At 44.1% G+C, this 27,882-nt stretch overlaps 2 protein-coding genes and 1 long non-coding RNA gene across 4 annotated transcripts in view; 2 read left to right on the top strand and 1 right to left on the bottom strand.

Moving 5' to 3' along the window:
* LOC116608103 (von Willebrand factor A domain-containing protein 3A) overlaps positions 1-410 on the top strand; it is a 61,347-nt gene extending 60,937 nt beyond the window's left edge. For both annotated transcript variants that reach the window (XM_048719792.1, XM_048719791.1), the window contains exon 35: positions 54-410. In XM_048719792.1, the coding sequence (XP_048575749.1) occupies positions 54-91 (38 nt within the window). In that variant the 3' untranslated portion in view covers positions 92-410. The remainder of the gene's footprint in view (positions 1-53) is intronic.
* On the bottom strand, positions 14-26,699 carry LOC5506931 (glutamyl aminopeptidase). Its single transcript, XM_048719793.1, has 21 exons — positions 26,477-26,699; positions 22,695-22,970; positions 14,799-14,973; positions 14,144-14,435; positions 13,814-13,934; positions 13,302-13,456; positions 11,756-11,869; positions 11,517-11,651; positions 10,288-10,353; positions 9,321-9,386; positions 8,397-8,575; positions 7,929-8,008; positions 7,629-7,753; positions 7,492-7,547; positions 6,885-7,035; positions 6,472-6,545; positions 1,778-1,888; positions 1,463-1,630; positions 1,040-1,183; positions 807-885; positions 14-575 (listed from the first exon to the last, which is right to left on the bottom strand). The coding sequence occupies exons 1-21, from the start codon at positions 26,697-26,699 to the stop codon at positions 417-419; spliced, it is 2,949 nt and encodes a 982-aa protein (XP_048575750.1). The 3' UTR covers positions 14-416.
* Positions 25,842-27,266, top strand: LOC125557315. The gene is made up of 2 exons (XR_007305225.1): positions 25,842-26,349; positions 26,487-27,266. It is a non-coding gene; the product is annotated as an uncharacterized LOC125557315 (long non-coding RNA).
* Positions 27,267-27,882: the final 616 nt, after the last annotated feature.

The following is a 27,882-nucleotide window of genomic DNA, read 5'->3' as shown; positions in this document are numbered from 1 at the left end:
TCTTTCAACTCTGAAAGGTTATATGGACTTTAATTGTTTTTTTTTTCTTTTAGGGCCTAAACGCAGTAGCACTTCCATTACAGTCACGTGACATGGACTATGTAACCCCGCTTTACAGGTGGCGATCACGTGATATCTTCAACAGTTTGCTATGCAATCTACCTCGATAACTGTTGTAGCCGAAATAGCTCTTTATTAGGTCCCCCTGCAAGGAGTTGCCCCCTTCTTCCTAAGAATCACTTATACGTCCACTCGCAGTGTATATAGCACCTCACAAGTATATAATATACAAGATATCGGTGATGTTTTATTATAGAACGTCTTAAACGAGTTAGATATGTGAACCCTAGACACCCTTGTACAGATCCAAACTGAAAAAAAGAACGGTACATAAAGTAACCGCGTTTAAACTATGTCTAAAGGTTATTAACATGAACGAATCTGTTCAACCACTCTGCGATGTCTGCTTCGTTTGTCTTCAGCCAGTCGATGCGGGCAGTGACTTTTTCGACCGCCTTCTTGAAAGAGCTTCGGACAATTCCAGAGTGCATTTTGTTAAATGCAAATGCTTTTAACTATAAAAAAAAAAGACTTGTCAATTTCGATACCTTTTTACAGCGCAAGAGCTTACCATCTGGAGTTCGTATGGACTACGCCGTACCATCTGAGATGGCGAAACATCTGAGTTGACTTACCATCTGGAGTTCGTATGGACTACGCCTTACCATTTGAGATAGCTTTCCATTTGAGTTGGCTTACCTTCTGGAATTCTTATGGACTACGCCGTACCGTCTGAGTTGGCTTACCATTTGGAGTTCGTATGTACTAGAGAATCCGCGCGTTAGGGACTCGATCATCCATTCCATTCGATCCGACTTCCCATATCTAGAAACAAGTACGTTTTTATCCTAACCAAAGAGCATCGTAACAGAAACTTCCCCGTCATCATTATCCCCCCAAACAACATCAATATTATACAAATCAGCATCATTGCTGTGGTTGTCATAATAATTGGTTTATTTGTCGTTACCATCGGTACCTGCTCATGATTAAGCCCCAGTTCTTAGTGACAAACTCCCATGCTAGTTGTCGCCCCACAGAGTTGTGCAGAGCGATGTCCCCAATCACATGCAGTGTCTCCTCTTGCTTGATCTGGCTCGGGTCGACGGCATAGTCCAGAAACCTAGAGACGAAAAGATTATATACTCCTCACCATCATCTACACAAACCACGCTACAAAGAACCAGAATCCTAGAGAAAAAAAAGATTATATACTCCTCACCATCATCTACACAAACCACGCTACAAAGTACCAGAAGCCTAGATACAATAAAGCGATATACTCCTCCCCTCATCGTCAAAGCTACAAAGCCTATACACCATACACCGCTCTTCTGCCCACAATTCAAATGTACACATCCATCCCCCTCGTGTACAATCGATATGTGTGCGCCATACGCACCGTCTAAGGATCCACGTGACCTTCGTGCCGAAAAGTCCATGTAAAATGGCGTCTTTAGCAGTCGCGTCCTTGATCGTTTTGTATTGTTTGAAGGCGAAATCCCACTCTTTTACTCCACCATACGCGACACCATAGGAGTAGACCAAGTGGCGGAAATTTGGAGGGATACTAAAACAGACAAATATCTACTTTAACTTAGTGTTCAGCATAGTACAAGTTCTTTCAACACGGGTAGCATGTGTGGTTTGTCATACTAATCACGAGTTGTGTGATCATTTTCCTCATGGGTTACCTGTGTGGTTTGATGCTACTCACGGGTTGGCTGTGCTGTTTGCCATCCAAGCCTGGAACATGGCTGTCGCATTATTGACACAAGTGACCTCTCCACAAGAGCACGCCAAGCCAACTATTACCTCGCGAAGGAGCCTGGGTAAAAGAAAAAAATCCAAGCCAGTAGTAACCTTAAATAGTAAAAATAGTAAAAATCAATTAAATTAATTTGAAAATTAAAATGCTGCATGTATAATTGCATTCTGTCTGATGGTGTTCGAAAAATTAAAGTTTTACGGTCTAGCGAGAGGGTGGACACTTAAATTATTAACTGGCCCTACTCTGTTTGTTATTGTAGAAATAAATGTTTCCGGATATAGTTATTTTTATTTTCATAGAAACTAATTTCTAACAAATGAGAAGGTGTTTTTCTCGGCCACGCTGTCCTACCCGCCGCTGCTGTTCTCTTAAAGTCCCTAATATTTAACTAAACAACAGAAGATAAAATCGGATAATCACAACCAAAAGACAAAATAAGAGGATCAGACAGAGGGACAGACCAGAAGACAGAGGATCAGACCAGAAGACAGGATCAGACCAGAAGACAGGGGATCAGACCAGAAGACAGGGGATCAGACCAGAAGACAGGGGATCAGACCAGAAGACAGGGGATTAGACCAGAAGACAGGGAATCAGACCAGAAGACAAAGGATCCGGCCAGAAGACAGGGAATCAGACCAGAAGACAGGGAATCAGACCAGAAGACAGGGGATCAGACCAGAATACAGATGATCAGACCAGAAGACAGGGGATCAGACCAGAAGACAGGGGATCAGACCAGAAGACAGAGGATCAGACCAGAAGACAGGGGATCAGACCAGAAGACAAAGAATCAGGCCAGAAGACAGGGAATCAGACCAGAAGACAGAGGATCAGACCAGAAGACAGAGGATCAGACCAGAAGACAGAGGATCAGACCAGAAGACAGAGGATCAGACCAGAAGACAGGGGGTCAGACCAGAAGACCGAGAATCAGACCATAAGACAGAGGATCAGACCATAAGACAGGGGATCAGACCAGAAGACAGGGGATCAGACCAGAAGACAGGGGATCAGACCAGAAGACAGGGGATTAGACCAGAAGACAGGGAATCAGACCAGAAGACAGGGGATCAGACCAGAAGACAGGGGATCAGACCAGAAGACAGGGGATCAGACCAGAAGACAGAGGATCAGACCAGAAGACGGGATCAGACCAGAAGACAAAGGATCCGGCCAGAAGACAGGGAATCAGACCAGAAGACAGGGAATCAGACCAGAAGACAGGGAATCAGACCAGAAGACAGAGGATCAGACCAGAAGACAGAGGATCAGACCAGAAGACAGAGGATCAGACCAGAAGACAGAGGATCAGACCAGAAGACAGAGGATCAGACCAGAATACAGAGGATCAGACCAGAAGACAGAGGATCAGACCATAAGACAGGGGGTCAGACCATAAGACAGGGGATCAGACCAGAAGACCGAGGATCAGACCAGAAGACAGAGGATCAGACCAGAAAACAGAGGATCAGACCAGAAGACAGAGGATCAGACCAGAAGACAGGGGGTCAGACCAGAAGACAGGGGATCAGACCAGAAGACCGAGAATCAGACCAGAAGACAGAGGATCAGACCAGAATACAGAGGATCAGACCAGAAAACAGAGGATCAGACCAGAAGACAGAGGATCAGACCAGAAGACAGGGGGTCAGACCAGAAGACAGGGGATCAGACCAGAAGACCGAGAATCAGACCAGAAGACAGAGGATCAGACCATAAGACAGGGGATCAGACCAGAAGACAGGGGATCAGACCAGAAGACAGAGGATCAGACCAGAAGACAGGGAATCAGACCAGAAGACAGGGGATCAGACCAGAAGACAGAGGATCAGACCAGAAGACAGGGGATCAGACCAGAAGACAGGGGATCAGACCAGAAGACAGGGAATCAGACCAGAAGACAAAGGATCCGGCCAGAAGACAGGGAATCAGACCAGAAGACAGGGAATCAGACCAGAAGACAGGGGATCAGACCAGAATACAGATGATCAGACCAGAAGACAGAGGATCAGACCAGAAGACAGGGGATCAGACCAGAAGACAAAGAATCAGGCCAGAAGACAGGGAATCAGACCAGAAGACAGAGGATCAGACCAGAAGACAGAGGATCAGACCAGAAGACAGAGGATCAGACCAGAAGACAGAGGATCAGACCAGAAGACAGGGGGTCAGACCAGAAGACCGAGAATCAGACCATAAGACAGAGGATCAGACCATAAGACAGGGGATCAGACCAGAAGACAGGGGATCAGACCAGAAGACAGGGGATCAGACCAGAAGACAGGGGATTAGACCAGAAGACAGGGAATCAGACCAGAAGACAGGGGATCAGACCAGAAGACAGGGGATCAGACCAGAAGACAGGGGATCAGACCAGAAGACAGAGGATCAGACCAGAAGACGGGATCAGACCAGAAGACAAAGGATCCGGCCAGAAGACAGGGAATCAGACCAGAAGACAGGGAATCAGACCAGAAGACAGGGAATCAGACCAGAAGACAGAGGATCAGACCAGAAGACAGAGGATCAGACCAGAAGACAGAGGATCAGACCAGAAGACAGAGGATCAGACCAGAAGACAGAGGATCAGACCAGAATACAGAGGATCAGACCAGAAGACAGAGGATCAGACCATAAGACAGGGGGTCAGACCATAAGACAGGGGATCAGACCAGAAGACCGAGGATCAGACCAGAAGACAGAGGATCAGACCAGAATACAGAGGATCAGACCAGAAAACAGAGGATCAGACCAGAAGACAGAGGATCAGACCAGAAGACAGGGGGTCAGACCAGAAGACAGGGGATCAGACCAGAAGACCGAGAATCAGACCAGAAGACAGAGGATCAGACCAGAATACAGAGGATCAGACCAGAAAACAGAGGATCAGACCAGAAGACAGAGGATCAGACCAGAAGACAGGGGGTCAGACCAGAAGACAGGGGATCAGACCAGAAGACCGAGAATCAGACCAGAAGACAGAGGATCAGACCATAAGACAGGGGATCAGACCAGAAGACAGGGGATCAGACCAGAAGACAGAGGATCAGACCAGAAGACAGGGAATCAGACCAGAAGACAGGGGATCAGACCAGAAGACAGAGGATCAGACCAGAAGACAGGGGATCAGACCAGAAGACAGGGGATCAGACCAGAAGACAGGGGATCAGACCAGAAGACAAAGGATCAGACCAGAAGACAGAGGATCAGGCCAGAAGAGAAGGAATCAGACCAGAAGACAGAGGGACATACCAGAAGACAGGGGATCAGACCAGAAGACAGAGGATCAGACCAGAAGACAGAGGATCAGACCAGAAGACAGAGAATCAGACCAGAAGACAGAGGGACATACCAGAAGACAGGGGATCAGACCAGAAGACAGAGGATCAGACCAGAAGACAGAGGATCAGACCAGAAGACAGAGAATCAGACCAGAAGACAGAGGATCAGACCAGAATACAGAGGATCAGACCAGAAGACAGAGGATCAGACCAGAAGACAGAGGATCAGACCAGAAAACAGAGGATCAGACCAGAAGACAGAGGATCAGACCAGAAGACAGGGGGTCAGACCAGAAGACAGAGGATCAGACCATAAGACAGGGGGTCAGACCATAAGACAGGGGATCAGACCAGAAGACCGAGGATCAGACCAGAAGACAGAGGATCAGACCAGAATACAGAGGATCAGACCAGAAAACAGAGGATCAGACCAGAAGACAGAGGATCAGACCAGAAGACAGGGGGTCAGACCAGAAGACAGGGGATCAGACCAGAAGACAGGGGATCAGACCAGAAGACAGGGGATCAGACCATAAGACAGGGGGTCAGACCATAAGACAGGGGATCAGACCAGAAGACCGAGGATCAGACCAGAAGACAGAGGATCAGACCAGAATACAGAGGATCAGACCAGAAAACAGAGGATCAGACCAGAAGACAGAGGATCAGACCAGAAGACAGGGGATCAGACCAGAAGACAGAGGGACAGACCAGAAGACCGAGAATCAGACCAGAAGACAGAGGATCAGACCAGAATACAGAGGATCAGACCAGAAAACAGAGGATCAGACCAGAAGACAGAGGATCAGACCAGAAGACAGGGGGTCAGACCAGAAGACAGGGGATCAGACCAGAAGACCGAGAATCAGACCAGAAGACAGAGGATCAGACCAGAAGACAGGGGATCAGACCAGAAGACAGAGGATCAGACCAGAAGACAGAGGATCAGACCAGAAGACAGAGGATCAGACCAGAAGACAGAGGATCAGACCAGAATACAGAGGATCAGACCAGAAGACAGAGGATCAGACCATAAGACAGGGGGTCAGACCATAAGACAGGGGATCAGACCAGAAGACAGGGGATCAGACCAGAAGACAGAGGATCAGACCAGAAGACAGGGGATTAGACCAGACGACAGAGGATCAGACCAGAAGACAGAGGGACAGACCAGAAGACAGAGGATCAGACCAGAAGACGGAATCAGACCAGAAGACAGAGGATCAGACCAGAAGACAGAGGATCAGACCAGAAGACAGAGGATCAGACCAGAAGACAGGGGATCAGACCAGAAGACAAAGGGTCAGGCCAGACAGGATTAACCACACCGTGCTAAGTGTGTGACAAGTATTTTACCTCTCCATGGTGCTTCCTGTATCAACGAAGCCCAACTGAAAATATTTCTTTTTGACTTGAAACCAAGTATATTTCTGAAAGTAAGACATCGTTATATACATTATATACAAATGGTGATGGCCAAAATTTAACAAACCTTTTGTTTACATTTATAATAATAAAATGTGAAGTACTTATCTTCATATTCTCGTATGTTTGGCTCCTTCGTGTGATACATTACTTATTTTCATATTGTATGTTTGGCTGGTTCGTGTGACACATTACTTGTCTTTATATATTTCTATGTTTGGCTGGCTGGTTCGTGTGACACATTACTTGTCTTTATATATTTCTATGTTTGGCTGGTTCGTGTGATACATTACTTGTCTTTATATATTTCTATGTTTGGCTGGTTCGTGTGATGCATTTCCTACCTTCATATTCTTGTATGTTTGGCTCGTTGGCGGCAGATATCTGGTTATGTCGCCTATACTCCTATCGAACGCCTTCCATGGCACAAACTCCGTTTCGTTCTGCATGTACTCAGTCATGGCGAGCAACCGGCTGTACTTTGCAATTCCTCCCCTGCAACACCGGACACATGGGATAACATCGCTTGCAATTATCTACTGTACTTCGCAATTCATGTCCTGCAACACCGGACACATGGGATAACATCGCTTGCCCTTATCTACTGTACTTCGCAATTCTTGTCCTGCAACACCGGACACATGGGATAACATCGCTTGCAATTATCTACTGTACTTCGCAATTCTTGTCCTGCAACACCGGACACATGGCATAGCATCGCTTGCCCTTATCTACTGTACTTTGCAATTCTTGTCCTGCAACACCGGACACATGGGATAACATCGCTTGCCCTTATCTACTGTACTTCGCAATTTCTTTCGCTAAACGCAGACAGTCCCAATCCTAATCAATATTTTGTTAAAATAAATAAATAAATGGAAAAAAGAATGGAAATGGAACCAGTTATGTCGCAATGTCTTAGTATACATAAAACACCATTTGATCATTCACCTGGCAAGGAAGGACAGGTCCTGAACTAGCCCTGCTCGGTCAGCGGTATCAAACACCTGTAAAAGCAACATCAGAAGAGTCTCATTCCAGCTTAGGATGTACATGCCGTAGGTTGCACGAGGTATTGGTTCACTTACCGAATAATTTGCTTTCAGTTGTGCAGCAAGATTGTCCCAATTTGCGTTATCATACTCGACGAGGTAGAATCCCTTGTGCCTGTAGTTCGCTTTGATCCAGTCCTCCCCACTCCAAGTAATAGATCCTGTGCAGGCGTAAAGTACACGGTCAAAGCGATTGCGTCATTCTTTGCGCGATGAGGTTGATGTTTTCGGTGAGCCAGTAGCGAACTCAGAATGTTAATAATATGGCGGTTAGTTTATCAATTACTATGAGTGATGGATGCGCGCGTGTGTAAGATGTTCAGCAAGTGTACGTACCTACTTTACCATCAAGTGTAAGAGTTGTCTTTTGCGATTGACGACTCGTTATGTAAGTGACGGGAATAGACCACAAGTAGCTAGAAGAGGAAATAAAAAAAACATGGAAAATTACTCGAGAAGTTTCCGTTGGGTCTCCGTTGCGTTATCACTGAGGTTATATCACTGGATTATAGCGCTGAGGGTTATATCACTTAGGCTATAGCACTGGGGTTATATCATTTAGGGTTATATCACATAGGTTATAGCACTGAGGTTCAAACACTGAGGGTTATATAATTGAGGGTTTTATCATTTAGGGTTATAACACCAAGGTTATAGCACTGAGGCATGTTCACATATTGTTGGGATCCTGGGGATAACAAATAAGGGTGACGAAGTTAAAAAAAAGTACGAAGATTTTTACCTAACTTGTTTTCCATTAAGTAAAGGCGGGGTCTAACAGACATTTGGTACGGTAGCACTTACTTGTAGGGTGATGGGTCGCCAGTGGACTGGGTTCTATTGTCAAACAAGAACCTTTTCTGGGAAACGCTATACTTAGAGGATCCATCCCGCTTTACCGAGACAACAGGGAACCCCATCTGCAGCGTCCAGGTGTCCATCATTTTCTTGACGTCCACACATGAGCCAGTAGCACAACTAGCCTACAGACGCATCCACACATGAACAAGTAGAGTAACTACTCCACAGACACATCCACACATGAACCAGTAGAATAACTACTCTACAGACACATCCACACATGAACCAGTAGAATAACTACTCTACAGACACGTCCACACATGAGCCAGTAGCACAACTAGCCTACAGACACATCCACACATGAACCAGTAGAATAACTACTCTACAGACGCATCCACACATGAACCAGTAGAATAACTACTCTACAGACACATCCAGACGTGAACCAGTAGAATAACTACTCTACAGACGCATCCACACATGAACCAGTAGAATAACTACTCTACAGACGCATCCACACATGAACCAGTAGAATAACTACTCTACAGACACATCCACACGTGAACCAGTAGAATAACTACTCTACAGACGCATCCACACATGAACCAGTAGAATAACTACTCTACAGACACATCCAGACGTGAACCAGTAGAATAACTACTCTACAGACACATCCACACGTGAACCAGTAGAATAACTACTCTACAGACGCATCCACACATGAACAACTAGAATAACTACTCTACAGACACATCCACACGTGAACCAGTAGAATAACTACTCTACAGACTCATCCACACGTGAACCAGTAGAATAACTACTCTACAGACACATCCACACATGAACAACTAGAATAACAGCCTACAGACACGTCCACACTTAAAGGAGAAGTACAACACATCCACGTTTAGTGGTAGCGCAACTAACATTTCGCAGAACTTTCCAGAGATCTTCAGCATCAGCGTTACCATAAGCATTCTGGGTAAGAAACCGCTGAGAATAAAAAGACATATCGTCACTACGATGTTGCAAACGAAACTCATTGCATGCACCCTATCTCTTGCCATGGTCCCTACCCTACGCCCCCATCCTCTTGCCATATCCCTACCCCATGTCCCCTAACCCTTACCCCGGTCCCTCCCACATGTCCTCTACCCCATGACACTTAACTCATGCCCTGGTCCCTCCCCCATGGCCCCTACACTCATGACACCTACCCCATGTCCCCTACCCCATAGCCCCTACCACATGTCCCCTATCCCATGACACCTAACTCATGCCCCGGTCCCTCCCCCATGTCCACTACCCTATGGCCTCTACCCTATGGCCCCTACCCTATGGCCCCTACCCTATGCCCCCTTCCCATGCCCCTATCTTGCTTCTGTCCCTGTAGTAGTATTGTTCTAACTTGTGTACTCAATTGGCTTAAAATAAAAAACGCTAATTGTCAATGGATTAAATAGTCAATAAAGAATGCTCATGATCAATGGGTTAAATTGTCAATAAAGAACTCTTAAATGACTACTACAGGATTTGTGTTTCTGGGTTTCACGAACATGAGTCGCTGACTAGCTCTGACAGCTTTGTTTTCACTTGCAAGACATTTTTCACGCGTTATACGTCACAACACAATACACCCCTATCCTGCCTTTGTTCTTTGGACTGAACCCCTAAATGTCGTTGTGTTTTGCTTGGAGGTGGCATACATAGGCCAGACTCCACTATCGACTGTTGACAGTGTAAAACCGATTACGTACATGTAGCTTTTTACTGCATCTCTTATCTGATTCCAAAGGACAACTTCGGTTAAAAAATTTTTTCTTTCCTATCGCGCACCCTCCCACCAGGTCATCTAACCCCGAAAAAAAAAAAGAGTTTGGAATGATAGGCTCACCTTCAGACCATTTTGATAGGCAACAGCTCCTAGGTAGTCCTCAAGCATACCTATAACGGCTCCCCCCTGAATTAACAGCAACGAGCTTGAGGCATTGTTCATGCCAATATCATTATCATAGTAGCGATGGTGATAGTAGTTTTGTTAGTGGTGTGATGGTGGTGGTGGTAGTGGTGGTGATGGTGGTTGGGCTGACGATGGTGGTTTTGATGGGAGTGATGATGGTGGTGGTGGTGGTAGTGTAGATGGTGGTAGTTGTGGTGGTAGTGGTGGTGGTGGTGGTAATGGTGCTGTGTTTGTGATGGTGGTGCTGGTTGTGCTTACGATGCTGGGGATGGTGGTTTGTTGGTAGTGGTGGTGGTAGTGTTTATGGTTGTGGTGATTGTTGTGTGTTGATGATATTGGTTATAGTGGCGATTGCAGTGAGGCAGTAGTGTTGGTGGTTACAGTAGAAGTGGCGGTAGTGTTGGTTGTTACAGTAGAAGTGGCTATAGTGTTGTTGGTTGCAGTCGAGGTGGCGGTAGTGTTCGTGGTTACAGTAGAGGTGGCGGTAGTGTTCGTGGTTACAGTAGAGGTGGCGGTAGTGTTCGTGGTTACAGTCGAGGTGGCGGTAGTGTTCGTGGTTACAGTAGAGGTGGCGGTAGTGTTCGTGGTTACAGTCGAGGTGGCGGTAGTGTTCGTGGTTACAGTAGAGGTGGCGGTAGTGTTCGTGGTTACAGTCGAGGTGGCGGTAGTGTTCGTAGTTACAGTCGAGGTGGCGGTAGTGTTCGTGGTTACAGTAGAAGTGGCGGTAGTGTTGTTGGTTGCAGTCGAGGTGGCGGTAGTGTTCGTGGTTACAGTCGAGGTGGCGGTAGTGTTCGTGGTTACAGTAGAAGTGGCGGTAGTGTTGTTGGTTGCAGTCGAGGTGGCGGTAGTGTTGGTGGTTACAGTAGAAGTGGCGGTAGTGTTGGTTGTTACAGTAGAAGTGGCTATAGTGTTGTTGGTTGCAGTCGAGGTGGCGGTAGTGTTCGTGGTTACAGTAGAGGTGGCGGTAGTGTTCGTGGTTACAGTAGAGGTGGCGGTAGTGTTGTTGGTTGCAGTCGAGGTGGCGGTAGTGTTCGTGGTTACAGTCGAGGTGGCGGTAGTGTTCGTGGTTACAGTAGAAGTGGCGGTAGTGTTGCTATTTGCAGTAAAGATGTCTGTAGTGGTAGTGGTTGCAGTAGAACTTGCGGTAGTGCAGTATCTTGTACCTTGCTATCACTAAGGAATCCCGTCACATCCTCCATATCGTCGTAGCTTGTAACATTCATACGCAATGGACGAGATGAGGCGTAACCGTCTTCTTCAAATGCCTCCCGCACAAGCTCCACAAAATAATCTTCAGGCTATAATAAAGCAAAACCCAATTTAGAACTCTTGTAACGAGGGATTAGTGTAAAATCAAATATATCAAATTTGTTGGTCGATGACATTTTTACAAAGTACTCACGATTTGCCAGGTGGGTTTTAAAGAGCTTAGAGCTTTGCCCATCACGTGATAAGTAAGCCCCTTGTAAAGCCAAAAGTCATTCCACCACTTGAACGTAACCAGGTTACCAAGCCACTAAAGACATAACTATCATTAATCACTCACATTCCCCTTTTCATTTGGATATAACATTAATTACGGCACCAGAATCAATAAAACATAGAGCTATGGTATAGTATTTGAGACATTCTTTTTGCCTATCTGACAAGATTAATGGTGTCTATACAAATTACTGTTTTTTATCCTCAGATACCTATGTTATTACCTTTAGGACCAGAAATGTGGTAGTGTCTATGTCAATCGCTCTCTTATCCTCAGATACCTATCTTATTACCTGATGGACCAAAAGAATGGTAGTATCGATGTCAATCGCTCTCTTATCCTCAGATATCTATGTTATTACCTGATGGACCAGAAGTGTGGTAGTGTCGATGTCAATCGCTCGCTTATCCTCAGATACCTAACTTATTACCTGATGGACCAGAAGTGTGGTAGTGTCTATGTCAATCGCTCTCTTATCCTCATATACCTATGTTATTACCTGATGGACCAGAAGTGTGGTAGTGTCGAGGTCAATCGCTCTCTTATCCTCAGATACCTATGTTATTACCTTTAGGGCCAGAAGTGTGGTAGTGCCGATGTCAATCGCTCTCTTATCCTCAGATACCTATGTTATTACCTGATGGACCAGAAGTGTGGTAGTGTCGATGCCAATCGCTCTCTTATCCTCAGATACCTATGTTATTACCAGATGGACCAGAAGTGTGGTAGTGTCGATGCCAATCGCTCTCTTATCCTCAGATACCTATGTTATTACCTGATGGACCAGAAGTGTGGTAGTGTCGAGGTCAATCGCTCTCTTATCCTCATATACCTATGTTATTACCTGATGGACCAGAAGTGTGGTAGTGTCGAGGTCAATCGCTCTCTTATCCTCAGATACCTATGTTATTACCTTTAGGGCCAGAAGTGTGGTAGTGTCGAGGTCAATCGCTCTCTTATCCTCAGATACCTATGTTATTACCTTTAGGGCCAGAAGTGTGGTAGTGCCGATGTCAATCGCTCTCTTATCCTCAGATACCTATGTTATTACCTGATGGACCAGAAGTGTGGTAGTGTCGATGCCAATCGCTCTCTTATCCTCAGATACCTATGTTATTACCTGATGGACCAGAAGTGTGGTAATGTCTATGTCAATCGCTCTCTTATCCTCAGATACCTATGTTACTACCTTTAGGACCAGAAGTGTGGTAGTGTCGATGTCAATCGCTCTCTTATCCTCATATACCTATCTAATTACCTTTAGGACCAGAAGTGTGGTAGTGTCGATGTCAATCGCTCTCTTATCCTCAGATACCTATGTTATTACCTGATGGACCAGAAGTGTGGTAGTGTCGATGTCAATCGCTCTCTTATCCTCAGATACCTATGTTATTACCTGATGGACCAGAAGTGTGGTAGTGTCGATGCCAATCGCTCTCTTATCCTCAGATACCTATGTTATTACCTGATGGACCAGAAGTGTGGTAGTGTCGATGCCAATCGCTCGCTGATCCTCCGAGGCCGAGTTTGCCTTGGACCAGAGCACATACTTCTCTTGTAACATCCCTATGCCCCAGTTCTCCATCATATCATGACTAAAGTCATTCAAGGCCACAAAGTCTACAACGAAATAGAAATATCAGAGTAAAGATGCTTCAAAGGTAGCAGAACTATGTCACCCTCCGCTGAATTTCAAGCCTGAATTTTTAGCAATTCATAGTAAATGGAAATCAGTTCAAGAAAAAATCGAACTAGGCTCTCATGCCTTAGCTAACTGATTTATTTCTTTCAAATATTTTTTATCCTTCGAGTTGCTGTTGTTCTTTTATAATATTATCACCCAGATTATCAAACGGTGAGGGGGAGGGAGGGGTCCGTAATATTATCACCAGATTATCAAATGGTGAGGGGGAGGGGTCAGTCCAACTAGTTTACCTAGACAAATCCTGGATGAGAAGATGGGGAGGGGAGGCTTACCCATTTTCTGCAGTGGAAACCTGATACCAAAATACGACGACAGGATGGGGATTACTTTGTGGGTTAAGTCCAATGCAAAACCCCCTTTGTCGGACTGACTTGTTTCCGTGTAAAATGAAAGCTGTAAACAGGAAATATATCGGTTAAAACTGTCGGGTGTTCCGGTGCTTGTTTGTATGGTAGTCCATTTTTATGTGAATATCGGGCTTTTTGTGGGAATAAAATAGTTTTAAGGAAACATCGTTTTTCTATAAAGATATCGGCGTCTTGTATGAGAATATTAGGGTTCTGAACGGGTATTGCACGGGTAATAGTATTGGCAAGGCATACCGGTACGTTATCACTTGTTCTGATTAGGGTTGGAACGAAGTCGCTGATCACAATTCCTAGCAGGTAAGTAGACATCTTGGGTGTGGTCGCAAAGTATGCGAACAACTTTCCATTCTTGCCGACAGTGCTGACGGCTGGCATGTTCGATATCACCTGGTAATTATGCATTGCCATGTCCATCGTACTTTCAAACGAAATAGTCAAATTAAAGGTGGCTTTGAAGGCGGGCTCGTCAAAACAGGGAAATACGCTACGGGCCTCTGCAGGGCCGAACTGTGATGCCACATAAGACCTGCCAACGAACAACTGTGAGATACAGCGAAACCCCTTTTAACTCTAATCCTCTCAAGAGAAACAAAATCAGAAAGCCCGAGTTGTCCGGGTAAAAATGACTACGAAATTGGGAACTTGAGGTAAATCCAAGCTAGTTCCATTTATTCGAGGACGAGTTATACAAGACAAATATACAGCAAGAAGTAAGATTTTAAGAAAATTCTCACGAAACATTTCCTTGCTGATGTGGCACTTCTGCAAAAGTTAAGAAACGAGTTTCTAGTGACAAACAATTACGCACTTGCCGTTTGATTGGGCCGTTTTGGTATTCGAGAATTAGTTTATATGACAGACATGTGATCCGCTACCTAGTAACCCTTACCTTGTAGCGTTGTCAGCAATTTTATAGTTCCCTACAAAGAGCCCAACCTCGTCGCCTAGCAACCCGTTGAAGGTGACCTGAAGGCTGTACTGCCCTGGCGTCAGTTCCCTTGACATCCGTATGACGTAGTACTGGTTTTTCTCAAACTGAAATCTTTGTCGAATCGGACGATAAGCTGCCAGTATAACAAAATGGGTGAATGAGCTGAACTGTCAATCGTTAGTGTTATATCATCTAGTTAGGCTTATGTTGGTTTACTCCATGGTAGTTGTGTGACCATTCTCGTTCCCAGATCTCCTCCGCTGTTTTGTCTCGGAAGCCCTGGAAGCAGACGGTCATGGGGGAATTTGATTGGCCGTCAGAAATGCACACCGAAACCTGGGAATCATACTTTCAAATGAAGCGGGGGATGATGCTCGCGCGAAATTAAGCGAGGAACTGATCGACAAACTCACACTCCCTGTTTTTGCATTGTGTTCAAATTAAACTAGGGCCAATATTTAAAAGTCCAACAATCAACGTTTACTCGAAATTTATCCGCCATCCTGCAAACGGTAAACCTGAATAGAAATATCTGGGTGTCCTGGATTGTCCTAGACTCTAGGACAATCCAGGACATTCGGTTATCGTCTGCTACCCGAACCAGAGCCTCCAGCGGTCAGCATGACCGAGGATCTTTGGGAACGGGAATGGTTGTATGATATGTTGATGTATGTCCTAGCAGTGAACCGGTGCTAGTAGTGTGGCGTTAGTTGCCTTGTGACGGTAGTCGTATGATGTCCTAGCAGTGAACCGGTGCTAGTAGTGTGGCGTTAGTTGCCTTGTAACGGTAGTCGTATGATGTCCTAGAAGTGAACCGGTACTAGTAGTGTGGCGTTAGTTGCCTTGTGACGGTAGTTGTGTGATGTCCTAGCAGTGAATCGGTACTAGTAGTGTGGCGTTAGTTGCCTTGTGACGGTAGTCGTATGATGGCCTAGCAGTGAACCGGTACTAGTAGTGTGGCGTTAGTTGCCTTGTGACGGTAGTTGTATGATGGCCTGTACCCAGGGGGGGGGGGGGGGGTGGCATTACAGGGCGTAGCCAGGGTGTTTAACGGGGGGGGGGACAAAGGGACTAACAAGGCATTTTCTCCTGTATTTTAGATGATGTCTTATACATTTACTGTATTTTTGGCTGCTAAAGGGGGGTCCAGGCCCCCTAGGCCACCCCCCTGGCTACGCCCCTGCATTAAAGTTATTTAGTCCAAGGATGAGAAATGGTACGAAAAATGAACGGTTGGCCGAGAAGCGAAGCTTCGAGGGCAACTGTGAAATTTTGAGGACCGTTTCTCATCCGCGGACATTATCCACCGATACCACAGTGAGCCAAAGATGTGGTTTATGTATTTTATATCCCAGTAACTACACTGAAATACGAAAATTGTCTTCTGCGCGCGCTGACATGCACTGGAATGGAGCCACGAGCGCGCGCTGTTATTTTTGCCATTCGCAATTCATAAAAATCCATGCAACAATTTTTTCATTATAACAAAAACTACAAGCTCAAAACTTGCATTTCCTAGACTGTTTTATTATTGTTCTGCTGAGAGCTGTAATAGAAGTTAAAGAAAAAGTTTTCATATTTTCGCTCTCGCTGACGTGCACGGGAATGACGCCACGAGCGCTCGCTGTTGTGAAGTTCTTTGTCATTGCTTTTTCTTTCGCGTTTCAGGATAAATCCTAAAAAATAATATTTGATGATAATTCTATCAAAGAAATCAAACATTCTTTCTGTGCTTTTATTGCGTTTTGAAAACCTTGGTGTTTGTTTTAGGAGTTCTTGAGCAGACGAAGAGTAAGTCTTGACTGCACAAAAATGTTCACAGGACAGATATTACTTTTGCTGGACGTTATCGACTGATATTTGTCCTGTGAAAATGTGCACGTCATCCTTATTGAAAAAATTAATCACTGGAATAAAAGTATTTATAACCTCGGTTATGTGACTGTAAATATGTGGTTTTGTGACGCTGGATATCTTTGTGGCGGTGGTTGTGTGACACTAGTGGTATGACATTAGTTGTGTGGCGATAGATGTGATGTGTGACAGTGGTTGCGTGACGGTAGTTATGTGGCGGTTGTGTTACGGTAGATATGTGGTGGTTGCGTGACGGTAGATATGAGGTGGTTGCGTGACGGTAGATATGTAGTGGTTGTGTTACGGTAGATATGTGGTGGTTGCGTGACGGTAGATATGTGGTGGTTGTGTGACGGTAGATATGTGGTGGTTGTGTGACGTAGATATGTGGTGGTTGCTTTACGGTATATATGTGGTGGTTGCGTGACGGTAGATATGTGGTGGTTGTGTTACGGTAGATATGTGGTGGTTGCGTGACGGTAGTTATGTGGTGGTTGTGTTACGGTAGATATGTGGTGGTTGCGTGACGGTAGATATGTGGTGGTTGCGTGACGGTAGATACGTAGTGGTTGTGTAAGGGTAGATATGTGGTGGTTGCGTGACGGTAGATATGTGGTAGTTGTGTGACGGTAGATATGTGGTGGTTGTGTGACGGTAGATATGTGGTGGTTGCGTGACGGTGGATTGTGGTGGTTGCGTGACGGTAGATATGTGGTGGTTGCGTGACGGTAGATATGTGGTGGTTGCATGACGATAGATTGTGGTGGTTGCGTGACGATAGATTGTGGTGGTTGCATGGCGGTAGATTGTGGTGGTTGTGTGACGGTAGATATGTGGTGGTTGTGTTACGGTAGATATGTGGTGGTTGCGTGACGGTAGATATGAGGTGGTTGCGTGACGGTAGATATGTAGTGGTTGTGTTACGGTAGATATGTGGTGGTTGCGTGACGGTAGATATGTGGTGGTTGTGTGACGGTAGATATGTGGTGGTTGTGTGACGTAGATATGTGGTGGTTGCTTTACGGTATATATGTGGTGGTTGCGTGACGGTAGATATGTGGTGGTTGTGTTACGGTAGATATGTGGTGGTTGCGTGACGGTAGTTATGTGGTGGTTGTGTTACGGTAGATATGTGGTGGTTGCGTGACGGTAGATATGTGGTGGTTGCGTGACGGTAGATATGTAGTGGTTGTGTAAGGGTAGATATGTGGTGGTTGCGTGACGGTAGATATGTGGTAGTTGTGTGACGGTAGATATGTGGTGGTTGCGTGACGGTAGATATGTGGTGGTTGTGTTACGGTAGATATGTGGTGGTTGCGTGACGGTGGATTGTGGTGGTTGCGTGACGGTAGATATGTGGTGGTTGCATGACGATAGATTGTGGTGGTTGCGTGACGATAGATTGTGGTGGTTGCGTGACAATAGATATGTGGTGGTTGCATGGCGGTAGATTGTGGTGGTTGCGTGACGGTAGATATGAGGTGGTTGCGTGACGGTAGATATGTAGTGGTTGTGTGACGGTAGATATGTGGTGGTTGTGTTACGGTAGATATGTGGTGGTTGTGTTACGGTAGATTGTGGTGGTTGTGTTACGGTAGATTGTGGTGGTTGCGTGACGGTACATATATGTAAGGCGATGGTTATGTGACCCTAATTGACACTGGTTGTTTGAAGCTCGATGTGTTACACTAGTTTTCTGACGCTTGATGTGTAAACAATGGTTGTGTTACGGTAGATATGTGTATAGCGGTGGCTGTGTGATGGTAGATATGTGCATGGCAGTGGTTGTGTGACACTAGTTGTGTGACACTGGTTTTGTGACGCTAGATGTGTTACACTGGTTTTGTGATGGTAAGGCGTGTATAGCGGTGATTGTTTAACGGTATACATGACAGTGGTGTGATACTAGTTGTGTGACACTGGTTGTGCGACCAAGGCTGTGTGACGGTAGATTGTGACAATGGTTGTGTGACGGTAGATGTGTGACAATGCTTGTATGACGCTAGAAAGGGATTCCCGGAGCCACCATTAGCGACATGAAACATTACGTTAAACCAACACCCGAACGTAATCCCACTAGAATTATAATTCATGTTGGGACAAACGACCTCAGAAGTTTGTCCCCCGTCCAAGTCGCCGATGGGATTGTTGACTTGGCCCGGGAGATTGAGTCTACGTCAACCGGCACTAAAGTTGTTATCTCCGAGCTGGTGACGCGTCGAGACTCGTTTAGAGATGGAGTACAAGAAGTGAACAAACGTCTCAAACGCTTTTGCTCACAAAATAGATGGGACAGAATTAGCCACACGAACATTACTCCGAGCATGCTGAATCAAGGAGGTCTACACCTGAACGCAAGTGGGAACGATGCCTTATTTAACAATTTCGTAGATTACTTAGGCAATGCCTGATCTGATGCTTCCATGAATGCCGTTGTCAAAAATACAGGTAACAAATATTCTAATCATCTATCGTTTCCAACAGGAATTATTTCAGCCGATGATAATGCCATTTATTGTCCTCTTCCGCGTCAGCGAGGTTTCAAACTTGCCGCGTTGAATATCAACAAATTAACTACCCACATCGATGAACTAAGAATTCTGCTTGACGAAAATCCAATCGATATACTCGCAATCAATGAGACTAAACTTGATGATAATGTTTCGGACAACGAGGTTCATTTGTCAGGGTATGAAAAAATTATTCGCCGCGACCGCACTAGTGGTGGTGGTGTTTGTTTTTATATCCGATCAGGCATAAACTATAAGGTTCGTTCGGATTTGAATATCCCTGATCTAGAAAACTTATGCATAGAGATAAATAAACCTCGTTCTACTCCTTTTTTGGTAAATACTTGGTATAGGCCACCAAATTCGCCTATCAGTATATTCGCTTCTCTTGAAATATTAATTGGCAAACTAGACTCCATGAATGTCGAATATTTTTTATTAGGTGATTTAAACTATGACCAAACCGCTGTAATTCCAGACAATAATACATGGCTTAACACAATTGATCAAAGAGGCCACTCGAATCACCGAGAACACAGCAACACTGCTCGATGTTATTTACACTAATCACCCTGACAGAATTGCCTGTTCTGGTGTTTCGCATGTTGGTATAAGTGACCATAGCCTGGTTTACGCCTATCGCAAATTGTCAATTGGTCCGCCTAACAAAGGACACTCTACTATTATATATCGCAAACTCAAAAATTTCAATTCTGATGCATTCCGCGCTGATATTGCATCTCTGAACTGGAACTTTCTTAATTCCTACAATGACCCGAATGTCATGTGGAATAATTGGAAAGAAATGTTCCTCCATTTCGTTGAAAAGCATGCGCCTTTTTGCGCTAAACGAGTCCGATTATCCAAATCGCCTTGGATTAACTCGGATTTGAAAAAACTAATGCATCAACGAGTTGTCTTTAAAATCAAGGCTATTCGCTCTAAAGACGTAAACGATTGGAAGATATTCAAAAAGTATCGGAATTTCGTAAATTGCCAAATCAAAATTGCCAAGCAAATATATTACGACAATGCTTTTCGCGAAAATGAAGGTAACATTCGGAATACCTGGAAAGTGATCAACGAGCTTACCTCGCGAAAAACGAATAACTCTACTATAAAGGAGGTAAAACTAGATGATGACCATTCTATTACAGATTCGCTCAGCTTGTCCGAAGCCTTTAATTCGCACTTTGCGACAATCGGACCTAATCTAGCGAATAACATAGCTGCTAGTAGCGATTTGTCTCATCTTAATTTCTTAACTAGAGCAGCAAATAACAATTATTTCAATCTGACCGTTACTAGCTAGTCTAAAGTTTTGGCTCTTCTTCGCAAACTAACTAAAACAAAAGCCACAGGTTTAGACAGAATTCCCGCTCGGATTCTGAGAGAATGCTCCGATCTAATTGCAGCATCTCTTTGTTTAATTTTTAACCGTTCAATTATCTCTGGAATTTTTCCTGATGAATGGAAAAGTGCTAAAGTCACTCCATTATTCAAAAATGGCCAGAGGTCCGACATAAACAATTATAGACCCATCTCTGTCACTCCTATTGTGGCGAAGATTTTTGAGAGAATTGTTTATGAACAATTTTATGATTATCTCAGTGAGAACCATTTAATTTCTAGCTTTCAATCAGGTTTTCGGTCATTGCATTCCACTGTCACTGCCCTTCTAAAAGCAACTGACGACTGGGCTTTTAACATTGACAAAGGGAATGTAAACGCAGTGGTCTTTTTAGATCTTAAAAAAGCCTTTGATACCGTAGATCACGGCATTCTTTTGTCCAAATTAAATTTCTACGGGATCTCAGGTATTGCACACGAATGGTTCAAATCCTACTTACTTAATCGTACTCAAAGGTGCTCTGTGAATAATTCTCTCTCGGGTCCCAAATTTCTTACTTGTGGTATTCCCCAGAGGACCATTTTGGGACCATTACTATTTTTGCTTTACATCAATGATCTCCCTAACTGTCTTGTTAATTCTTACCCACACATGTATGCTGACGATACTCATCTGATGTATGCCAGTAATAATGTGGGGAGCATAGAATCAAATTTGAATCAAGATCTCGCTAACGTCAGTGATTGGCTTAAAGCCAACAAACTGACCCTTAATAAATCTAAAACTGAATTCATGCTGGTCGGCTCGCGCCAAAGACTAAGTACCTTTGAGAACTCTCCTCGTTTAGTTCTCGATAATTCCCTAATTAAGGAAGTCCCTAATACAAAATCTCTAGGAGTCTGCATCGATCAACACCTCTCCTGGAACGCGCACATTACTAATATTTCCAAAAAAATTGCTTCTGGAATCGGCGCAATCAAGAGATGTCGCCCATTTGTTCCACTCGAAACACTAAGGTACGCTTTTAACGCAATTGTTCAACCCCATTTTGATTACTGCGATGTAGTATGGGGAAATTGTAATAGTACCCTTGCCACAAAACTCCAGAAGCTCCAAAACCGTGCCGCGCGAATTCTGACTTTTTCCAGTTTCGATGCCGACGCTCACCCGCTCATCGAGAGCCTAGGCTGGTCGAAGCTGGTTGATCGACGCAGGGCCCATATGGCTACTATGGTGTACAAATCTCTTAACGGCCTAGCCCCGGATTACCTTCAATCTAAATTCGAACACCATGTAAGCCACTACCAAATAAGAGATTCTGTAAACAAACTCTCTGTTCCGCAACCCCGCACCAATTATCTAAAGAACAGTTTCCATTATAGTGGTGCAGTTTTGTGGAACAGCCTTCCCCCATACCTACGTCAAGCAGAATCTCTTAACAGCTTTGAGTCCGGCTGTGGGAATTTCTTTTTATAATAATACGGCATTCATGGAAAGCAGGCAATCATTGTAATATCATAGTTTAGATTATATAGTGTATATAGAGTGTTTTTAAGCCCTGATTGTTTTACCGTGTATAAAATAAAGTTACAAGTTACAAGATGAGTGATAATGGTTATGTGACGCTAGATGAGTAACAATGGTTGCGTGACGGTAGAGGTGTGACAATGGTTGCGTGACGGTAGAGGTGTGACAATGGTTGTGTGACGCAAGATGTGTGACAATGGTCGTGTGACGCTAGAGGTGTGAGATTTGTTGCGTGACGGTAGATGTGTGACAAAGGTAGTATGACGGTAAATATGTGACAATGGTTGCGTGACGGTAGAGATGTGACAATGATGATAGTTTATTCCCACTCATTTGCAGTAAAGCCTGAATTTTAATGGTTGTGTGACGGTGTGTGACAATAGTACCGTGACAGTGTGTGACAATGCTTGTATGATGCTACATGTGTGATAATGGTTGTGTGACGGTAGGTGTGTGACAATGGTTGTGTGACGGTAGATATGTGACAATGGTTGTGTGACGCTAGATGTGTGACAATGGTTGTGTGACGGTAGATATGTGACAATGGTTGTGTGACGGTAGATGTGTGACAAAGGTTGCGTTACGGTAGATATTGTAGTCATTCTTGATCACCTGAATCCTTGTCAATCACGACAACTTGCGTGACTCGAAGGCTTCCCTTGCAATGCAAAATAACAAGATCGGTAGATTGCGTGACAGTGACCAAAATGTTGACACTTCCGGTGTAATTCTTTTTCTTCATGTTGACGTCAAGGTACAAGTCGTAGTTGTTTGGGATGACGTTAGTAGGCAACCGGAAGTTCCACCAGGCCTCTGTCCCAGGGGTGGTGGGTATGGGATTGGTGCTTGCTGACGGGCTCGGATTAAGGACGATAGCATTTTTATCTCCTGAATTAATTAAAATTAACAAACATTATCATCAACTCGCCATAATCAACGATATCATCAACTTTTCATATGTTTTATATGTTGAGGCCCCTTCCTTTAGGTGAGTGCCCACCCCATCCCCCCATGTTTTATATGTTGGTTCCCCTCTCCTTTAGGTGAGTGTTCCCCCCACCCCATCCCCCCATGTTTTATATGTTGGTTCCCCTCTCCTTTAGGTGAGTGTTCCTCCCACCCCATCCCCCCATGTTTTATATGTTGGTGCCCCCTCCTTTAGGTGAGTGTTCCCCCCACCCCATCCCCCCATGTTTTATATGTTGGTGCCCCTTCCTTTAGGTGAGTGTTCTCCCCACCCCATCCCCCCATGTTTTATATGTTGGTTCCCCTCTCCTTTAGGTGAGTGTTCCTCCCACCCCATCCCCCCATGTTTTATATGTTGGTGCCCCCTCCTTTAGGTGAGTGTTCCCCCCATCCCATCCCCCCATGTTTTATAAGTCGGTGCCCCCTCTTTTAGGTGAGTGTTCTCCCCACCCCATCCCCCCAAAGGGAAGCTCTGGATTCGCCTTAAATTATCTAATAACCTTTTAAAAGTTTGGCCTTTTTTAAAGATAATAAAATCAGTTCCTGTTAGTAGTTTGATTAAAGAATAAGTAAGTGATAATGAATAGCAAACATAAGCAACAAAATATGTAGCGTTAAAGGCTGGACAGCCCAAAATTGTATAAACAGAACTTCGCAACAGAAATAGACAATACGCATGAGAGACCTCTGTTAGCAGGGAATATGGTTCTTGGTTAAGAAATCAATGAACAAACATTATTATTTCCATAGGAGAACTAGAAAGATTCCGTATCTTCATTACACGTGTTCTCAGAGCCCCTAGGCAACTAAGCTTGTGGATTTCTGAACACATTTACAAGTCAATTTTTCGCAACAGCACAAGAGCACGGGGATGTATACGTAGTCTTTTGTTTCACAGCGCTATTACCGTGTATTCTTAAAACCGATGAAATAAAAAGCCCTATGATACGGGTTTTTGTTTTTTGGCTGAATCAATACCCTGGAAACCAGGGGCTCGAAGGTGTTTTTTTTTTTTTTTTTTCGAGCGAAAAGAAGGGGGAAGGGAGGAGGAGGAAAGAGGAGCCGCTGTTCTCTGACAGGGGGTGGATAAGGCATTCTTAATCCTCAGGCCACCAGGGTCAGCTATCAGCAATTCACTGAACCGGTCAACGGGCTATAGGATAATTTCACTCCAAAATGAAGTCGTGTGTCTTGTTAGTGTTGAATAAGCACATATTCCTACTTGACTGGATGTATTCGCCTTGGTTTCGCTCCTGCAGCGAGCTTTGTCCCTACGCGCTCGCTAGCAGGCTATGAGTAACTCGACCACCTCGGCCCCAGCGGCGCGTTTTGTCTCCTCGCTGGGGGTTGAGGTGGTCGAGTTACTCATTTCAGTCAAAGTAGGAATACGTGCTTTTTCAACACTAACAATAAATTAGACTTCATTTCGAGTCAAATTATCCTATAGCCCGTGACCGGTCAGTCGGCGGATGTCACGCAAATAATACTCCATGGTAGCAAGTCAACTACAGTCGAAGCTCTCTGAGCGACCGCTCTCGTTAGCGACCAGCCACGATAACGACCACGATCATGAATCACCGATTGAATTGTCACACAAACTCTGTAATTCTAAGCTGTCGTAAGCGACGAACTTTTCGGTGCGACCAGCTCGGTTAACGACCACAATTTCAAAACACCAACTGAGATTTTCTTTTATTTTTAAGCTCTCGTAAGCGACCACAATGATTTTTGGCTTTACAACATCAGTCATCACCTGATAAACATCATATCCAATGCATGCTGAAATCACATATAAAGCGGAAATCACAAAAGCTGCCTTTCCAGTAGACAACTATTAAAGAGTTCCATAATTTCAATTTTCTAACTTCAATTTCAAACATTTCTTTGTCTCCAGAAAATGAGTAAATGCAAGGAATCTCTAGTCCATTGCCAGCTCCACGATTTATCCTTTTTTTAGTTACAATAGCCATCCACTTGTGTGTTGCACGCTTTAGAAATCGGCTAACAAAAGACGCCATGCGATCGTCGTAGACGCAGAAGATATTCTCATGACGAAAAGCTTAAGTCGTCGATATAAACGAGCATAACGAGCTACTTTGCGTAGAATTGATTGCTATTAAATAAAACAACTCACTCTTATGATAAGTCAAATACCTAGTTTTAAAGTCAAGCAATAACCCAAAATATCACAGCGTTGTTATTATCACGATAACTTCTAGATTCCATTTTAATTAAGCTCCTGTAAGCGACCAACACCTATTGTTCAAGTTTTTGACGCCCAGTGGTCGCTTATGAGAGCAAGCTCTCGTAAGAGACCAGCTCCGTTAGCGACCACAATTCTCAGTTCCCAAGGTGGTCGCTTACGAGTGCTTCAACTGTATTAGCAATTCACTGAACTGGTCAGTCGGCGGTAATGTCACGAAAATAATAATGCAATTGTTCGTGTATCAATCAGTACAAATAGTAGCATAATTGAAGGTCGAAAGTATAACTTCTAAACTAGCTTTGAGTTTATTTGTTTATCTCCCATTTCATTGGAAGAATAAAAGATTGAAGTTTTCCTTGACGAATGTCATCATAAACTCTAATAATAGGACAACTCAGCGGAGTAGCCAGGAATTTTTGACAGGAGGGGGCCCAAAAGGTCCTTTCAAGGCAATTTCTCTTGTGTTTAGATAATGTCTCATACATTTACTGTATTTTTGGCCGTGGCGCGCGAACAGTCCCCGACGCGATATAGGTCGGGCACGTTCCGTATATCTCGTCGGGGACTCTTCGCGCGTACGGGGTAGTAGCTCGGATTACGCAACGTAACTTGACCGGGTATCTACGTAAACACGGAGAGCGCGTCGCAAAACAAGGCAAAATTCGACCAAATCAGAGGGGAGTTTCGTTGTTTGTCATCTTTAAATCAATTTACCAAACAATCTCTGTTCCCAACGCCCTTGTAATTAATTAAAGTAAAATAAACAAAATAACTTTGGCCTCAGGGTCTTATGGGTCAAGTTCGGTCTCACTGTTATACATCGCGTGACATAGGGATATAGCGACCTCAAAACTTCGTTTCGCAAAGGCTCGCTAAATTTCCAAAAGTCTCGGAATCTCGGTGCTCTTTGCGCAAGTCTCTCAGTTTCTCGAAGCTGTTGGTGACTCGTAGTCTCGGATTTTTTTACGGAAGGCTCACGCCATTGTCAAAAATTTTCTTCATCTTAGAGTCTCTGGCTCACAGTATCGCAGTAGAATCTCGGGATTTAAAGGAACCTTTGGGTTTGGATTCTAAAACGCGCCTCTCGACGCCCCGGTAAGCCTCGGATTTACCCATCGCAATGTTTAATCACATGTATATGTTTGCGTGCTTGAGTATATGTAGCAATCCAGGCATCCTAGGAATGTCTTTTGTTGATACTTTTGTTGATTCATTTGATTACCTTTTTGCAGTTTGGCTTTGGTTTGGGCAAGAACTACCGCCAGGATGAGAATGATGGTGATCAATATTAGCAGTAGAGCTATAGTGACGATGATCTTGAGTTTGGAGACAACCTTCTCGCCCCTAGCCCAGCGCGGTAATTTGCTCGAGTCATTTCTGCTATCCGCCGCCGTCAAGTTTTTGTACGGTACCGGGCCCGCCGCCTCCGTCTTCTCCTGCGTCATGTGCACGGATGGGCAGCTTCTCGTAGATGAACCAGTGAAGATGACGCGCTTCTCGTAGATGAACAAGTGAAGATGACGCGCTTCTCGTAGATAGACCAGTTAACACGACGCTAGAGATACACGAGCACGGAATAAACAAACGGAAATATAATCCCGGTCATCACGAGGGAACTAGAGAGAACCACAGGAACCCCGTACTAAAAAAATACTCTCAAACGGATTCTAAACAAGACGATGGGACTGGGATATCAATCAATCAAGTTTATTTCATCAAGTAATAGTATAATGATAATAATGCAAAACATAGTGATGATGAGGAGTGTACTAAAAAGCACAATGCTTAAGATGCGTAGCCCCCTGTCACAGCCTTAGCGGTGTGTCTACTAAACATATTAATGTTTTTTATCTGTTTTATCTAAGCTGAATACTTATTATTAAATTTACATAATACCTGATGGATTGCATGTGTATTGCAATTTTTACCATTTATTATCTCATTTGTTACACACCAAAAGCTGAACCATATAATTGTAATAACAATACTGTAAATAAATTGTTTTAATTGTGGATAGCATTTCTTACTTATTCATACAAGTGCAAAGTAAACAATAAGATCTATTTATGCTAGCATAATCTTTAGGGAGAAGTATTTCGTCAAATTTCAAGTCAAATTGGGGGAGGGGGGAGCTAAAGAAAATGCACATGAGTTAATTAGTGTACCATTTAAACACTACCACTACTAACACAACATAATCCTCTAGTTATTATCGCAAATGTTTTGTAGAAAAATATTTAATGGCATCCAATAAGAGATAGAGGTTTTATCTTAAAAAGAAAAGAAAAACAATAAACAACTCACAGGAGAGCATGGGTTATTATTAGCATAGCAACAAAGGGGAACATTTCATTGCTATTTCGAGTTTCATCAGGTTTATGGAGGAAACAATGTTTATCAAGAATTGATTCAAACATCAGGTAGACAAAGTAGTATATATAATAAGGCGAAACGGGGTTTAAATCCAATTTGAGCATGATTTTCAACAATGGATTCCTAGATAGCAAACCTTTGATTGCTTTTGCAGTTATAAAATAGCCAATCTTGACTTTTTTGACTGCACAAATACAAGCGATTTTCAGGTGAGATTTCAAAATTCAAGATGGAGGCAATCAGTGAGATTAGTGT

The sequence above is a fragment of the Nematostella vectensis genome, chromosome 12 (genome assembly GCF_932526225.1).
Source record: "Nematostella vectensis chromosome 12, jaNemVect1.1, whole genome shotgun sequence".
Classification (NCBI taxonomy): domain Eukaryota; kingdom Metazoa; phylum Cnidaria; class Anthozoa; order Actiniaria; family Edwardsiidae; genus Nematostella; species Nematostella vectensis.
The sequence above is the reverse complement of the archived record's forward strand: the minus strand, read 5'-3'. Positions and strand labels throughout refer to the sequence as shown.